This window comes from Cherax quadricarinatus, chromosome 24, assembly GCF_038502225.1.
Source record: "Cherax quadricarinatus isolate ZL_2023a chromosome 24, ASM3850222v1, whole genome shotgun sequence".
NCBI classification, from domain to species: domain Eukaryota; kingdom Metazoa; phylum Arthropoda; class Malacostraca; order Decapoda; family Parastacidae; genus Cherax; species Cherax quadricarinatus.
In genome coordinates, this window is record NC_091315.1 from 23,923,195 (window position 1) to 23,942,329 (window position 19,135).

Here is a 19,135-nt window from a genome sequence, read left to right on the forward strand (position 1 = left end):
ATTTTTTCTCGATAAGATAAATAACTTTTTCGGGTGTTAGTGATGGGCTCTTGTTCTGAGGGACTGGAGCCCATATTATGCAATGCAACATTAAATAGTGCAACATTAAATATTGCAACATTAAATATGGCAACATTAAATATTGCAACATTAAATATTGCAACATTAAATATGGCAACATTAAATAGTGCAACATTAAATGTGACAACATTAAATATTGCAACATTAAATAGTGCAACATTAAATAGTGCAACGTTAACTATTGCAACATTAAATATTGCAACATTAAATATTGCAGCATTAAATATTGCAACATTAAATATGGCAACATTAAATATTGCAACATTAAATAGTGCAACATTAAACAGTGCAACATTAACTATTGCAACATTAACTATTGCAACATTAAATATTGCAGCATTAAATATTGCAACATTAAATATGACAACATTAAATATTGCAACATTAAATATTGCAACATTAAATATTACAAGAAAAATATTACAACCTTAAATATTACAACATTAAATATTGCAACATTAAATATTACAACATTAGATATTGCAACAATAATTATTGCAACATTAAATATGGCAACACTAAATATTGCAATGTTACATGTTGCAATATTAACCACTGCAATATTAACCATTGCAACATTGTAACAATAAACATTAAACACTCCTACATTAAAGATTGTAACGTTAAACATTACAGCACTAAAACATTGCAACATTAACATTGCAACATTAAACATTGTAACACTAAACAGTGTAACATTAAACACATAACCATTGAACACTGCAACTGTAAACACTGCAGCATTAAACATTGTTGCATCGAACATTGCAACATTAAACACTGCAAAATTGCAACAGTAAACACTGCAACATTGCAACATTAAACACTGCAACATTGCAACATTAAACACTGCAACATTGCAACATTGAACATTGCACCATCAACATTGCAACATTAAACACTGCAACATCAACATTGCAACATTAAACACTGCAACATTGCAACATTGCAACATTGCTTGTGCAACCATGAAGTAACAGGAACATTAACTATTAACTGCATATTATTACTGCCTATAAATATTAATACTGGATATAATAATAATCATGTCTAAAATATTAGTCTAAAATAATTTTGTAGAAAATATTGTCGATATGTCTAAAATATTTTCTGATATGTTACGATTATTTATTGTCTAAAAATATTATTATTTAAAAATCATAATATTGGATGTTTAATAATGATGGACCAAATTTTAAGGGCGTTTAATAATGATGGACCAAATTTTAAGGGCGTTTAATAATGATGGACCAAATTTTAAGGGCGTTTAATAATGATGGACCCAGTTTTATGGACTTTTAATAATGATGGACCCAGTTTTATGGACTTTTAATAATGATGGACCCAGTTTTATGGACTTTTAATAATGATGGACCCAGTTTTATGGACTTTTAATAATGATGGACCCAGCGTTTTGAAACACCCTGTATTATCTAAAAGAACATTATTATTACTGGTTTAAAAACCAGAAAGATGGCGACAGGTTTGATAAAACGACTGCGAACGATACTGTCTGTCATTTACGGCGTGTTCTTGTTTTATAATAATTTGGGGCCACTGAACGATACCTTCTGTCTCGTAAGATGAATATCGTAATAATGTTGCTAGAATTACCCACAATATGTTAGGTAAGAGGACGCAGGTGTAACTAATGCGACATTTTATTGTAGCAACGTTTCGCTCTCCAGCTTTGTCAAGCCATGACGAGCAATACTTATATATGTCACTCTTGTGTTCCTGTATTATTTGTTACGGCTTGATACAGCTCCTGGAGAGCGAAACGTTTCCACGGTAAAATGACACATTAGTTACACTTGTGTCCTTTTACCTATCAAGATTAATGTCACTGAAATCACAAAGTTGGATCTTCGTAACTAAATTCTTGTTACTACGACCATATTTTTTAAAGGGATGGACCGGTAAGCCAGTGGAAGGCCTCGGTCACATGACCAAAAGCTCTAACGGCGGATCATCATCTAAGACCCGCGTCAGGAAACACCTGACCTGTTTTCTGACGAACTTTACCTAACCTAACCTAACCTAACTTAACCTAACCTAACTTAACCTAACCTAACCTAATTAATTCGACTTACGCCAAAGTTTGCTTCGAAGTGCATTATGCATTCCATCAGAGCTGAGTGTATCAGTACACCTGCAGGACGTTAAGGATATAAATAAGAAAGGTATGCACTTGACTTATGACGTTTATTCACACATATAGGCTGATGGACAAATATATTTATTTATATATATATATATATATGTATTTATTTATTTATATACATTTACATTATTTACAAAAAATAAATATTGCACACATATGTAGGAGATCACAGATGAGGGAGAGGAGGTATGTCACGCCAAGGCGTCTGGAAAAGGAGTAGGGTGTGTGGAAGAGAAACAGGAACGTCTGGGGTGCGTGGAAGAGAAATGGGGGCATTTGGAAGAGGAATGGGGCCTGTGGAAGGGGAATAATAGAAGAGGTGGAAAAAATGAGATAACTGGGACAGAAAAGGATGTGTCTGGAGAGGTAACAAGGGTCGTTTGGAAAGGGAATAGTCTCGGGTGCAATTCAGTAGGTGGCGGCAGGTGAGGAAAGCCTCTAGACTCTATTTGGCATTGTGTCATGTTTGGTGAGAAGGCTGAATCTGCATCCGGGGAAGGGAGTGCCTGGGGAGGCATTAAACGCCTGAGGAAGATGAAGAGATGAGATTTTTGTTGTTGACCATGTTGTGAGTTGTAAGGAGTAGAGGGAGGGGGCTAGAGGGAGGCTGAGGAAGGAGACACAGGAGCTGAGGATGGAGGTACACGTGTCTTGGCTGAGTGAAGGAGTGCGTGGTTGCGCAGGTTGGTGAGCTTGCTGAAGCCCTTGCCACACACTGTGCACTTGTGCGGCCACTGGCCGTTGTGCACGAACATGTGTGATCGCAGGTCTCCAGGCGTCGGGAAGGAGCGGGTGCACAGCGAACACTTGTGAGGTTTCTCCTTGACGTGCGTCATCTTGTGGTAGTAGAGGTTGGAGGAGGCGGTGAACCTCTTGCCACACACGCCACACTGGTGTGGCTTCTCACCGCTGTGGATGCGTCGGTGAGTGTTGAGCGAGGAGCTGGTCGAGAAGCCTTTACCGCAGACATCACAGGCGTGAGGCTTCTCCCCAGTGTGGGTCCTCATGTGCCGCTTCAACAATGACGGACGATCAAAGGCCTTACCGCACTCTGAGCACGGCAGCATAGTCCGTTCCCGACGCTTGACGGGGGCCAGAGTCGGCGAGACGGAACTGTTTTGGACGGAGATACCAGAGGAACTACCTGTAGACATTGCCGAGGGAGACTGTGGGGCAAGACCCATGGGCAGGCGAGGGGGCAGTCCGAACTGTAGCGGCGGACGACCCATGTGGAACATAGACGAGGATGTTGGTGAGAAAGCTGGAGCTGAGGACGTTGAAGATGCGGGTGATGACGAGGGTGAAGGAGACGACGATGGGGAAACAGCATCAGAGTCTCGCGACAAGACTCTGGTGTGGGAGGGTCGCACAGCAGGCGAGGTCAGCAGGGACCTGGAGAGGTCCAGCGGCGCCTCAGCCATAATGGAGTCAATAGTGCGACGGTAGAGGGAGGAACGAATGAAGGTGAGCGCCGGCAGCAAGAGGGCGTTTTCTCCGTTGAGGTCCGGCAGCAGGAAAGCCAGCAGCTCCCCTCCAGGCAGGATCTCCCTCACCACTTCGAAGATCACCTCGCCCCGGGGCCCCGCGCGGCGCCCCACGAGGTTCACTTCGTGGCTGTAAACGGGTGCTACCTTCAGGAATCGTACCCAGTTGCAGGTACGGCGTCCCTCCTCGTCTACGGAGTCGTACCCACCGTACCTGGAGCGCACCTGTGAAGAGAGAATGTTAATTAGTTATTGACCACTGGGAGCACACGGAGGATCAAGCCTCCACCAAGTCTTACGCTGAATAACCCATATGGGTTTAGCACTTAACGTAAATTACATATAATAGCGTGTGTTGTGGTTCCACTCGTTCTAAACCGCTCGTGGACATTCCTCCACAAGATATAAGAAAATGTCTGCTCGTGTACAGGGTGTTGCACTCGTACGAGGCCCCGAGTTATCGTTTACTACAGATATAATATACAAACAAGGGTGTTGCAACTACAGGAGGACCAGCTCGGGGCGTCCGACGTGTGAAACAACCTGTATATAAGGACGGGTTAAGAATGAGCACTTCCGTCCACAGAAAATAAACACAGACACACAAACATACACTCTCCCACAGAAGGTACAACTATGCCCACGTATACACAGACACAACCATACTCACGTACAAACAGAAAGAACCATACTCACGCACACAGACACAACCATATACATGTACACACAGATATAAACATACCCACAGATACAAACATATACGTTCATATACACTTACGTACACATAAACGGATGAATAAAACAACATGCATAATATTCATTTCCATAAATCTGCTTTCTATATTCACTAGAGCGAAGGTAATCAATAGGAGGGTGCCATTGATGCCACAGGAGGGTGCCACAGGGGGTGCCGCCAGCAGTGCTTAGTGCCTAGTTTTCCATGAGTGTGAAGGTCTGTCAGAGTCTCTTCAAGGCGGGTTCCTTGATGCCAGTGATGGTCTCTTGATCCAAGCAATTGGAACTACCCTCCCCAATGGTTATGCTCGAGTGCTTCCACTCCCCCTAGTTCACCCTGTCGTCGTTCACCCTGTCATCGTTCACACTGTCATCGTTCACTCTGTCATCGTTCACCCTGCCATCGTTCACCCTGTCATCGTTCACCCTGTCATCGTTCACCCTGTCATCGTTCACCCTGTCATCGTTCACCCTGTCATCGTTCACCCTGCCATCGTTCACCCTGTCATCGTTCACCCTGTCATCGTTCACCGTGTCATCGTTCACCGTGTCATCGTTCACACTGTCATCGTTCACCCTGCCATCGTTCACCCTGTCATCGTTCACCCTGTCATCGTTCACCGTGTCATCGTTCACACTGTCATCGTTCACCCTGCCATCGTTCACCCTGTCATCGTTCACTCTGTCATCGTTCACCCTGCCATCGTTCACCCTGTCATCGTTCACTCTGTCATCGTTCACCCTGCCATCGTTCACCCTGTCATCGTTCACCCTGTCATCGTTCACCCTGTCATCGTTCACCCTGCCATCGTTCACCCTGTCATCGTTCACTCTGTCATCGTTCACCCTGCCATCGTTCACCCTGTCATCGTTCACTCTGTCATCGTTCACCCTGCCATCGTTCACCCTGTCATCGTTCACCCTGTCATCGTTCACCCTGTCATCGTTCACCCTGCCATCGTTCACCCTGTCATCGTTCATTCTGTAATCGCTCACTCTGTCATTGTTCACCCTGTCACCGTTCACCCTGTCATCGTTCACCCTGTCATCGTTCACCCTGTCATCGTTCATTCTGTCATCGTTCACTCTGCCATCGTTCACTCTGTCATCGTTCACCCTGTCATCGTTCACCCTGTCATCGTTCACCCTGTCATCGTTCATTCTGTAATCGCTCACTCTGTCATTGTTCACCCTGTCACCGTTCACCCTGTCATCGTTCACCCTGTCATCGTTCACCCTGTCATCGTTCATTCTGTCATCGTTCACCCTGCCATCGTTCACCCTGTCACCGTTCACCCTGTCATCGTTCACCCTGTCATCGTTCACCCTGTCATCGTTCATTCTGTCATCGTTCACCCTGTCATCGTTCATTCTGTAATCGCTCACTCTGTCATTGTTCACCCTGTCACCGTTCACCCTGTCATCGTTCACCCTGTCATCGTTCACCCTGTCATCGTTCATTCTGTCATCGTTCACTCTGCCATCGTTCACTCTGTCATCGTTCACCCTGTCATCGTTCACTCTGCCATCGTTCATTCTATCATCGTTCACCCTGTCATCGTTCACTCTGTCATCGTTCACCCGGTCATCGTTCACCCTGTCATCGTTCACCCTGTCATCGTTCACCCTGTCATCGTTCACCCTGTCATCGTTCATTCTGTCATCGTTCACTCTGCCATCGTTCACTCTGTCATCGTTCACTCTGCCATCGTTCACCCTGTCATCGTTCATTCTGTCATCGTTCACTCTGCCATCGTTCACTCTGTCATCGTTCACCCTGTCATCGTTCATTCTGTCATCGTTCACTCTGCCATCGTTCATTCTGTCATCGTTCACCCTGTCATCGTTCAACCTGTCATCGTTCACTCTGTCATCGTTCACCCTGTCATCGTTCATTCTTTCATCGTTCAACCTGTCATCGTTCACTCTGTCATCGTTCATTCTGTCATCGTTCACTCTGCCATCGTTCATTCTGTCATCGTTCACCCTGTCATCGTTCATTCTGTCATCGTTCACCCTGTCATCGTTCATTCTGTCATCGTTCACCCTGTCATCGTTCATTCTGTCATCGTTCACTCTGCCATCGTTCACACTGTCATCGTTCATTCTGTCATCGTTCACTCTGTCATCGTTCACTCTGTCATCGTTCACTCTGTCATCATTCATTCTGTCATCGTTCACTCTGTCATCGTTCACTCTGTCATCGTTCACTCTGCCATCGTTCACTCTGTCATCGTTCATTCTGTCATCGTTCACCCTGTCATCGTTCACTCTGTCATCGTTCATTCTGTCATCGTTCACTTTGTCATCGTTCACTCTGTCATCGTTCATTCTGTCATCGTTCATCCTGTCATCGTTCACTCTGTCATCGTTCACTCTGTCATCGTTCATTCTGTCATCGTTCACCCTGTCATCGTTCACTCTGTCATCGTTCATTCTGTCATCGTTCACTCTGTCATCGTTCACTCTGTCATCGTTCACTCTGTCATCGTTCATTCTGTCATCGTTCACCCTGTCATCTTTCACTCTGTCATCGTTCACTCTGTCATCGTTCACTCTGTCATCGTTCACCCTGTCATCGTTCACACTGTCATCGTTCACTCTGTCATCGTTCACTCTGTCATCGTTCACCCTGTCATCGTTCACACTGTCATCGTTCCCTTAGTCATCGTTCACTCTGTCATCGTTCACTCTGTCATCGTTTACCCTGTCATCGTTCCCCTAGTCATCGTTCACTCTGTCATCGTTCACTCTGTCATCGTTCACCCTGTCATCGTTCACTCTGTCATCGTTTACCCTGTCATCGTTCCCTTAGTCATCGTTCACCCTGTCATCGTTCACCCTGTCATTGTTCACCCTGTTATCGTTCACTCTGTCATCGTTCACTCTGTCATCGTTTACCCTGTCATCGTTCCCTTAGTCATCGTTCACCCTGTCATCGTTCACTCTGTCATCGTTTACCCTGTCATCGTTCCCTTAGTCATCGTTCACTCTGTCATCGTTCACTCTGTCATCGTTTACCCTGTCATCGTTCCCTTAGTCATCGTTCACCCTGTCATCGTTCACTCTGTCATCGTTCACCCTGTCATCGTTCACCCTGTTATCTTTCACTCTGTCATCGTTCACTCTGTCATCGTTTACCCTGTCATCGTTCCCTTAGTCATCGTTCACTCTGTCATCGTTTACCCTGTCATCGTTCCCTTAGTCATCGTTCACTCTGTCATCGTTCACTCTGTCATCGTTCACCCTGTCATCGTTCACCCTGTCATCGTTCACCCTGTCATCGTTCACCCTGTCATCGTTCACCCTGTCATCGTTCACACTGTCATCGTTCACCCTGTCATCGTTCACCCTGTCATCGTTCACTCTGTCATCGTTCACTCTGTCATCGTTCACCCTGTCATCGTTCACCCTGTCATCGTTCACACTGTCATCGTTCACCCTGTCATCGTTCACCCTGTCATCGTTCACCCTGTCATCGTTCACCCTGTTATCGTTCACTCTGTTAACCATCTTAACTTTTTTTCCAATTTTAATCTCACGGTGTTATCGTAAATGAAGAGGTAATTGTTAACAACCCGTGAACGAGTATCTACATCCTCCTTCACTCTCTCAGAGCCATCTACATCACCCCGTCTCTTAGAACCATCTACATCACCCCGTCTCTTAGAGCCGTCTACATCACCCCGTCTCTTAGAGCCATCTACATCACCCCGTCTCTTAGAACCATCTACATCACCCCGTCTCTTAGAACCGTCTACACCACCCCGTCTCTTAGAACCATCTACATCACCCCGTCTCTTAGAACCGTCTACACCACCCCGTCTCTTAGAACCATCTACATCACCCCGTCTCTTAGAACCATCTACATCACCCCGTCTCTTAGAACCGTCTACACCACCCCGTCTCTTAGAACCATCTACATCACCCCGTCTCTTAGAACCGTCTACACCACCCCGTCTCTTAGAACCATCTACATCACCCCGTCTCTTAGAACCATCTACATCACCCCGTCTCTTAGAGCCGTCTACACCACCCCGTCTCTTAGAGCCATATACATCACCCCGTCTCTTAGAACCATCTACATCACCCCGTCTCTTAGAACCATCTACATCACCCCGTCTCTTAGAGCCGTCTACACCACCCCGTCTCTTAGAGCCATCTACATCACCCCGTCTCTTAGAACCATCTACATCACCCCGTCTCTTAGAACCGTCTACACCACCCCGTCTCTTAGAACCATCTACATCACCCCGTCTCTTAGAGCCATCTACATCACCCCGTCTCTTAGAACCATCTACATCACCCCGTCTCTTAGAGCCGTCTACACCACCCCGTCTCTTAGAGCCATCTACATCACCCCGTCTCTTAGAACCATCTACATCACCCCGTCTCTTAGAGCCGTCTACACCACCCCGTCTCTTAGAACCATCTACATCACCCCGTCTCTTAGAGCCATCTACATCACCCCGTCTCTTAGAACCATCTACATCACCCCGTCTCTTAGAGCCATCTACATCACCCCGTCTCTTAGAACCATCTACATCACCCCGTCTCTTAGAACCATCTACATCACCCCGTCTCTTAGAACCATCTACATCACCCCGTCTCTTAGAACCATCTACATCACCCCGTCTCTTAGAACCATCTACATCACCCCGTCTCTTAGAACCATCTACATCACCCCGTCTCTTAGAACCATCTACATCACCCCGTCTCTTAGAACCATCTACATCACCCCGTCTCTTAGAACCATCTACATCACCCCGTCTCTTAGAACCATCTACATCACCCCGTCTCTTAGAACCATCTACATCACCCCGTCTCTTAGAACCATCTACATCACCCCGTCTCTTAGAACCATCTACATCACCCCGTCTCTTAGAACCATCTACATCACCCCGTCTCTTAGAACCATCTACATCACCCCGTCTCTTAGAACCATCTACATCACCCCGTCTCTTAGAACCATCTACATCACCCCGTCTCTTAGAGCCATCTACATCACCCCGTCTCTTAGAACCATCTACATCACCCCGTCTCTTAGAACCATCTACATCACCCCGTCTCTTAGAACCATCTACATCACCCCGTCTCTTAGAGCCATCTACATCACCCCGTCTCTTAGAACCATCTACATCACCCCGTCTCTTAGAGCCATCTACATCACCCCGTCTCTTAGAACCATCTACATCACCCCGTCTCTTAGAACCATCTACATCACCCCGTCTCTTAGAGCCATCTACATCACCCCGTCTCTTAGAACCATCTACATCACCCCGTCTCTTAGAGCCGTCTACACCACCCCGTCTCTTAGAGCCATCTACATCACCCCGTCTCTTAGAACCATCTACATCACCCCGTCTCTTAGAACCATCTACATCACCCCGTCTCTTAGAACCATCTACATCACCCCGTCTCTTAGAACCATCTACATCACCCCGTCTCTTAGAACCATCTACATCACCCCGTCTCTTAGAACCATCTACATCACCCCGTCTCTTAGAACCATCTACATCACCCCGTCTCTTAGAACCATCTACATCACCCCGTCTCTTAGAACCATCTACATCACCCCGTCTCTTAGAACCATCTACATCACCCCGTCTCTTAGAACCATCTACATCACCCCGTCTCTTAGAACCATCTACATCACCCCCTCAACCAGTGCCCTGCCCTGTCAACTTCCTCTCTCTCTCTCTCTCTTTCTCTCTCTCTCTCTCTCTCTCTCTCTCTCTGTCTCTCTCTCTGTCTCTCTCTCTGTCTCTCTGTCTCTCTTTGTCTCTCTCTGTCTCTCTGTCTCTCCTCTCTCTCTCTCTCTTCTCTCTATCAGACTCCTCCCCAACCTCCTCCCACACCTCTCCCTTCCTATGCCCGTACCCCTTCCGTCTCTCCCTTCTTTCCATCCTTTCTCCCTTCCATTCCTCCTAAGTTGTTTCAGCGTGTGAGTTTAGTTATTGCAGCGTGTGAGTTAAGTTGTTGCAGTGAGTTAAGTTACTGCAGCGTGTGAGTTAAGTTGTTGCAGCGTGTGAGTTAAGTTGTTGCAGTGAGTTAAGTTACTGCAGCGTGTGAGTTAAGTTGTTGCAGCGTGTGAGTTAAGTTGTTGCAGCGTGTGAGTTAAGTTGTTGCAGTGTGTGAGTTAAGTTGTTGCAGCGTGTGAGTTAAGTTGTTGCAGTGTGTGAGTTTAGTTGTTGCAGTGTGTGAGTTAAGTTGTTGCAGCGTGTGAGTTAAGTTGTTGCAGCGTGTGAGTTAAGTTGTTGCAGTGTGTGAGTTTAGTTGTTGCAGTGTGTGAGTTAAGTTGTTGCAGCGTGTGAGTTAAGTTGTTGCAGCGTGTGAGTTAAGTTGTTGCAGTGTGTGAGTTAAGTTGTTGCAGCGTGTGAGTTAAGTTGTTGCAGCGTGTGAGTTAAGTTGTTGCAGTGTGTGAGTTAAGTTATTGCAGTGTGTGAGTTAAGTTATTCCAGCGTTTGAGTTAAGTTGTTGCAGCGTGTGAGTTAAGTTGTTGCAGCGTGTGAGTTAAGTTGTTGCAGTGTGTGAGTTAAGTTATTGCAGTGTGTGAGTTAAGTTATTGCAGCGTGTGAGTTAAGTTGTTGCAGTGTGTGAGTTTAGTTATTGCAGCGTGTGAGTTAAGTTATTGCAGTGCGTGAGTTTAGTTATTGCAGTGTGTGAGTTAAGTTGTTGCAGCGTGTGAGTTAAGTTGTTGCAGCGTGTGAGTTAAGTTATTGCAGCGTGTGAGTTAAGTTGTTGCAGTGTGTGAGTTAAGTTATTGCAGCGTGTGAGTTAAGTTATTCCAGCGTGTGAGTTAAGTTGTTGCAGCGTGTGAGTTAAGTTGTTGCAGCGTGTGAGTTAAGTTGTTGCAGCGTGTGAGTTAAGTAGGATATAATGTGTTGGTAGATGCGCTGAACCCACGTGGGCCAGTCAGCACATGGACTGGTGAAGGCTCGATCCTCCGAACGGTAATTGTGCCCCCGCCCCCACACACACATAGAAGGGAGAAAGTGGTCCTATTAACGACCAGCGAAGAGGGGGGGGGGGCAGGAGTTACTGCTCGACCCATGCAACCACAAATAGGTGAGTACAAATATGTGAGCATACACAGACACACACACAGACACACACACACACACACACACACACACACACACACACACACACACACACACACACACACACACACACACACACACACACACACACACACACACACACACACTTGCAACAAGACTACTTCCATAGCTAAGAGGTATGTCCTACGAGGAGAGGTTAAGGGAAATCAACCTGACGACACTCTAGGACAGGAGAGATAGGGAAGACATGATAACGACATACAAAATACTGAGAGGAATTGACAAGGTGGACAAAGACAGGGTGTTCCAGAGATGGGGCACAGCAACAAGGGGACACAGTTGGAAGTTGAAGACACAGATGAATCACAGGGATGTTAGGAAGTATTTCTTCAGCCACAGAGTAGTCAGGAAGTGGAATAGTTTGGGAAGCGATGTGGTGGAGTCAGGATCCATACATAGCTTTAAGTAGAGGTATGATAAAGCTCACGGTTCAGGGAGAGTGACCTAGTAGCGACCAGTGAAGAGGCGTGGCCAGGAGCTTGGACTCGACCCCTGCAACCTCAACTAGGTGAGTACAACTAGGTGAGTACACAGTGATGGTCTTGTAGCAGCAGTGATGTTCTGGTGGTACCGGAAATGAGCGTGTGGTAGCAGTGATGGGCTGGAGGCAGCGGTGATGCTCGGGGATCTTGAAGGCACTCCGTGAGACATACAATATCTATAGCCCTAGACCCAAGACAAAACACAGACCCAAGATAGGACACAGGCCCAAGACAAGACACAGACCCAAGACATATACTCAAGAAACAGACCCAAGACAGGAAACTCAAAAAAAATATCACAACAATCTCAGAATCTCAAAAAATGACGTTCCTCTGTATCTCTCTCTCAACCATTAATCTCCCTATACGGCCCATAATCCCATTATTAATAATTACCATTAATAATTTTGGGTAAATAAGGGAGAAAATTGGAATGAAGAAGGGGGAAGGAAGGAGGGAGGGGGAAGGAAGGAGGGAGGGGGAAGGAATGATGGAGGGGGAAGTCAAAGTCGGTGTCAGGTGTAGGAGTTTGGAACGCAGGTGGCCTGGAGGCTGGCCCCTAGGGACTATACTGCCTCAGTGCTACCTAATTACGGGCGTGCGTCCTCCCGATGCGCTCGCACCGACTTGGTGCGCGCAGGAAGAGGTGCGGCGCGACGCGGCGCGCTGGCGACGTGTCTGAAGACAAGAGAGTTGACTGCGGAACATGCGCCTTCAGGTAGGTCACAGCGTGGCGCGGCAGCCAACTTCACAGTCCGTAGCGAACACATTCTCTTTGTTTATGGTACTTCTCAAATTCCTCTTTTTCTTCTTCTTCTTCTTCTTCTTCTTCTTCTTCTTCTTCTTCTTCTTCTTCTTCTTCTTCTTTAATTAACTTGAAGAGGAGCAAATTCTACTTGATGGGCTCTGAGTATTTCGAATGACTGTAGGTAGATAGGTTGATTGTAGGTATATAGGATGAGTTTAAGTAGATAGGATGACTGTACTACTACTGCTGCCGCTAGTACTACTACTGCTGCCGCTAGTACTACTACTGCTGCCGCTAGTACTACTACTGCTGCCGCTAGTACTACTACTGCTGCCGCTAGTACTACTACTGCTGCCGCTAGTACTACTACTGCTGCCGCTAGTACTACTACTGCTGCCGCTAGTACTACTACTATCACTGCTACTGCCACTACTACTACTATACTACTACTCTTCAACTTTTATGTCATCGGGTCACATTGTTTCATTCATTTTTCTTTTAAAAGTTAAAGGTATTGCTGGATTATGAATGATGGTTTCTGAATATATAATTCTATCTCTCTCTCTCTCCCTCTCTCTCTCTCTCCCTCTCTCTCCCTCTCTCTCTCTCCAGTGCATGAGATAATATGACAGTCCCGGGGCTGTGGTCTTTACCTCTGCTACCATAATAAACCTTCTCTATTATCTTTGGTGCGGCCCGATGTCTGGGTTCCCCGCGGGCAACCTGGAGGAGCACCATCACAGTGGAGAGGTGACGGAGGTGGTGACGGAGGCGGTGACGGAGGATGCAGTGACGGAAGGAAGCACTTTCTGCGTCTTAAGAGCTGGTTATGACTGACGGATCACCTTGCAAGTCCCGTGTAAACTATCCTGTTTGGCAGAACGTTGAGAGAGATCTTACAGCTAACATTTTTTTCACTCGTGTGCACGACCCTTGCGTTTTTGGTGCTTTCCCTTGAAAATGACGATAATTTTAAATGTAGCAGAGTAATATAGTATCCCTTATATAGCACAAAAACAGAGTTACTCGTATAAACAAGAGAGTTCGACAGATGTTTTAATTAACAGTTCAGAAAGTTGTCGTTTGTATGGTTTGACTGCTAGTTCTTTTCCTGTCCTATTTTTTTCTGTTGTAACTGCTTGTGTAAATCGGTTCTTTTGGACTCGGTGTATGTGTGTGTGTGTGTGTGTGTGTGTGTGTGTGTGTGTGTGTGTGTGTGTGTGTGTGTGTGTGTGTGTGTGTGTGTGTGTGTGTGTGAGTGTGTGTGTGTGTGCGTGTGCGTGCTTGTTTGTGGGCGCCCCCTCCCTTGTATCCCCGTTTGCAGATCCTCCTCACTTCCCTCATCCCTATGCGAACGACGCTACGAGCTACTGACTCCTTGTGCGAAATTACCGAGTGCAGGTGTTGCATTGGGTGTTAATTACCGGGGCTGCAGGTGTTGCATTTAGGGTTAATTGCCGGGTTGCAGGTGTTGCATTGGCTGTTAATTGCCGGGTTGTATGTTATGTCGCGATAACTGTGTTCCCCGCTAATTATATGTGGAGAATTAATAAGGCTTGAAGGCGTGTTGAACCTCTCCTTTACTCATTATGCTAATTACGTATTCTTGCCTGGTTATCTTGTTATGTGATGCTGAGTGACCACGGAAGCTGGTACTCTGAGAGTACGTCTTAGTACTGTAGGAATAGGTTTTCTTTTGCACTCTAAGATCTTGTACTCTGAGTTGGTTTCATGCTCATTAAGTATATAGATGAGTTAGGACTTGAATGATTAGTACCAATACTGTGATTAGCACCTGCACTCAATTAGCAAGACTTGTACTCAACAAGTAGGTCCTGTACCCGATGGTGAGGACGTAGTATCAGTAGGTATAAATTGCAAGGTAAGCCAGCAAACACGACACCAGCCACGACTGCAGAACAAATTTCGGTACGAAACAGACCGAAATCAATTTAGGCGACGAGAACCTGGATTTATTCTCTCCCCCCAAAAAATAGATGGAAAAAATAAAAAAAAAGGGAGGGGGGGGGGGGGTCGAAAAGAGGCGGAAGAAAGGAGGGAGGGGGAGGAGATAGGGTGATTTGAAGGAAGGAGGATCGAGTCTACAGTCGTTTTCCTTTTCGGGATGATCCACTTCCTTCCTCATGTCAATATGTACAATGAGAAATTATTATTATTATTATTATTATTATTATTATTATTATTATTATTATTAGTAGTAGTAGTAGTAGTAGTAGTAGTAGTAGTAGTAGTAGTAGTAGTAGTAGTAGTAGTAGTAGTGACACTGGAATAGACGTCAATGAATTTGAAATATTCTGTCTTTAGGAATTCTGCAATATTACCTGTGATATTACCTGTGATATTATCTGTGATATTATTTGTGATATTACCTCTGATAGTATCTATGATATTACTTGTGATATTATCTGTGATATTACCTGTGATATTACCTGTAATATTTCCTGTGATATTACCTGTGATATTATCTGTAATATTACCTGTGATATTACCTGTGATATTACCTGTGATATTATATGTGATATTATCTGTGATATTATCTGTGATATTACCTGTGATATTACCTGTAATATTACCTGTGATATTACCTGTGATATTATCTGTGATATTACTTGTGATATTACCTGTGATAATACCTGTGATATTACCTGTGATATTACCTGTGATATTATATGTGATATTATCTGTGATATTATCTGTGATATTACCTGTGATATTATCTGTGATATTACCTGTGATATTACCTGTGATATTACCTGTGATAGTGCCTGTGATATTACCTGTGATAATACCTGTGATATTATCTGTGATATTATCTGTGATATTACCTGTGATATTACCTGTGATATTACCTGTGATAGTGCCTGTGATATTACCTGTGATATTACTTGTGATATTACCTGTGATATTATCTGTGATATTATCTGTGATATTACCTGTGATATTACCTGTGATATTACCTGTGATATTACTTGTGATAGTGCCTGTGATATTACCTGTGATATTACCTGTGATATTATCTGTGATATTATCTGTGATATTACCTGTGATATTACCTGTGATATTACCTGTGATATTACCTGTGATAGTGCCTGTGATATTACCTGTGACATTACCTGTGATATTATCTGTGATATTATCTGTGATATTACCTGTGATATTACCTGTGATATTACCTGTGATAGTGCCTGTGATATTACCTGTGATATTACCTGTGATATTACCTGTGATATTACCTGTGATATTACCCGTGATATTACTTGTGATATTACTTGTAACACTGCTCGTATTGTTACGTTGTTATTTGCATTATTACTCTTATTGTTTGTGGTAACAAAAGTATTACTACGTGTATTACGACCTGTGATGTATTACGACCTGTGATGTATTACGACCTGTGATGTATTACGACCTGTGATGTATTACGACCTGTGATGTATTTACTGTTACACTTGAGATGTTACTTGTGGTGAGACAGTACAGATCACGTCATAAGTATTGTGTGTTAATTTATAATTGAGAATGTTTTCTTGGCATTGTTTGAGAGAGAGAGAGAGAGAGAGAGAGAGAGAGAGAGAGAGAGAGAGAGAGAGAGAGAGAGAGAGAGAGAGAGAGAGAGAGAGAGAGAGAGAAAGGGAGAGAGAGAATATGTGTAGTTGGCAAAACAGAGAATTACAAAACATTTAGCAAAATTATATACACACACACACACCAACGCACACACACATTACGTACTCGATACTCAGGTGGAAAAGACATATTGAAAACTGAGGCATAGGAATGAGAGGAGCACAGATGGACTCCCAAAGCACAGAAGCCTAGGAAGGCTAGGAAATATATATATATATATATATATATATTCAGTCTCAGGGAGGTAAACAAATGGATTGAGGTACACTACACAGTTTCACTAGCAGGTATGATAGGGCCGGACAGACCAGGAATAAATAAGTCCTGTAGAAAGCCTCTTGATCGCATCAAGAGAACTTTCAACAAGAAACTAAGCGCTTTCTACGTGACTGTCTTGCTAAATAACTCCAGTGATTGTGGTACAATAGGCGGGACAGTGAGCTAAGACTCGACCTCAGCAAACATAACTACGTGAGTACACACACACACACACACACACGTACACACACACACACACACACACACGTACACACACACACACACACACACACACGTACACACACACACACATACACGCACACACACACTACCTCCTCACGTGGGAATGAAATCAAAGATTTGGATGCCACAAGATAATTTAAAACGGCTGCTGCCTGAGCGAGGGAGACTTAACACAGATATTGTTCTGAACTTCTGACATCTTTGACATCCCAGGGAAAAAGATAGCTGATGTCCTTTTAAGTTACTTTTAAAAGTCGTTACAACAGTTGATATCAGTTACAGATAAGATATAGATTGTTTTTAAAGAATTGGGACCGTCACGATGAATAGATGGATTGATAACTTGAATTTGTGAGGGGACACAGTGAATTAGTTGATGAATGATGGAATGAAGAGACATTAGGGGAAAACTGTCCTCTCAGAGTTGGAGTGCAGACTCCCTTGAGTATACCTCCAGGGAAGCTGCGTCCCGTCTTCCCTCGCTCATGTACAGTATACCGGGGATTTTAAGGCAACTATTGCTCCTGGGGAGGTTGTCTGAGGTACTTACGTCCATGGGTGAGAGGTAGGGCAGCAGCGGTAGGTTGTCAGCTCTGACGGTGCCGCTGAAGGGGAGGTAGCGGGTCTGGACGGGTAGAGGGCGAGTAGCGCACACCTTGATGCAGTCTTCGGCAGGAACGAGACGATCTAGCGGGGGTAGCGGGCGCGCCGTCACCACCAGAGAGAACTCGGCAGGCATCAGTACCCGGGTCTCCATCTTGGGATCCTCTATGCTAGTCGACTTCATATTTGCAGCACTTCGTCACTAAGTCTCTACGGCAGGAGAGACTTAGCGAGACTTCCTCTCCTACCCCCTCCCAAGAAGTTCTCCAGGGAGGATGCACGCAAAAGTTGCCTGACACACACACGCGCACACGCAGTCTGTGATGGTGGTGGTGGCGCACACCTCCAGTACTGTTCACTGTGACCTTCAGCACCACACTACCTGTTCACCTGTAATGTTCTCTAGCTTTATCCCCATACGGCCACCTGCTCTATACCCGCTACTGATGCCCCGTGCCCGAGCCACAAGGGCATGGGCACCATCCTTGCCAACGTATACAAGACATTTTCTTGCCCCGACAGGAGATGAGGCTTATCTGGATGTCTTGCGACAAAGAGGGACATATAATCCACAAGAAAGGCATGTCTACCAGAGCCGTCTTGCCTGGAAGTGAGCGTCCAGGAAATGGGCCAGCCCACTTGCGCTGCTATTGGTCGTGATAGAAGCTGGCCGGCCAATGAGGGCTCAGTGGGCGAGGCTAGCGGCGCGCGCTGCTCACGTGTTGGCCCGTGCGTGGCGCGCCCGAGGCTGATTGGCTGCGGGCGAGGCACGACGCATGACGTCACTGATCAACATGTGTGGCGGCAATGACGGCTCTCATCTAACATTATTGCACCAGCCTGAGGCACCCACACAACACACTCACGATCCCGACCCACCCAGCAGACCCACCCATCACACCCACCCACCCCAAGACGATATTTAAGCTCCCCAAACTCGACCTGAGCGGGGTAGAACGGGGTCCTCCCCATCCGTAGCCTGCAGTAACAATTACCAACATAACGCAGGGCAGGCGCAAGACATTAGGTTAGAGCCATTACCCACATGCTCTCCCAGGGCCCTCACGACGCCTTCCAACCATCCCCCCCCCTCCCCAACACTGTTATTTGCTGCGGGATTTTTTTTGTTTTGTTTTCACCGCTATCTGCAGTAAGGCTTTCGTCACTGAGTGAATGTATAACGACATCTGAAGGATGTCGATGATGTAAGTGCGGCCTCTGATGCTTAATGGATCTAGGAAGATGAGGTCGGCTCTTTGGGGAAACTTATCTGACATGTTTCAAAGCAATAATGGTGAACAGTAGAGACGAATTAATGAATTAGACACAGGTACTACACCTGCGTATCTGTGTTCTGAAATAGCGGTTCCCAGGTGTTTTACATATGTCGGCCATTAAGCTGCCATTAAAGCTAGCTAGACCTTGATAGCTTCATGCTTCTTGGACTACCTCAGAGGCTCAGCCTCCAGCAACCAGAGATCCTTCGGCAGTTCGAGGCTGCAAGAGAGACCTAGCTTGAAGGCAGACCCCGGGAAGTCGCTTAGCGGAGGCAGGTGCGACTGGTT

General features: G+C 45.5%; 1 protein-coding gene across 1 annotated transcript; it reads right to left on the minus strand.

Annotated features, from left to right (window-relative positions):
* Positions 1 to 2,693: 2,693 nt before the first annotated feature.
* LOC128690870 (uncharacterized) lies at positions 2,694 to 17,941 on the minus strand. The gene is made up of 2 exons (XM_053779625.2): positions 17,518 to 17,941; positions 2,694 to 3,954 (listed from the first exon to the last, which is right to left on the minus strand). The coding sequence occupies exons 1-2, from the start codon at positions 17,752 to 17,754 to the stop codon at positions 2,842 to 2,844; spliced, it is 1,350 nt and encodes a 449-aa protein (XP_053635600.1). The 5' UTR covers positions 17,755 to 17,941; the 3' UTR covers positions 2,694 to 2,841.
* Between the last annotated feature and the right edge of the window lie 1,194 nt (positions 17,942 to 19,135).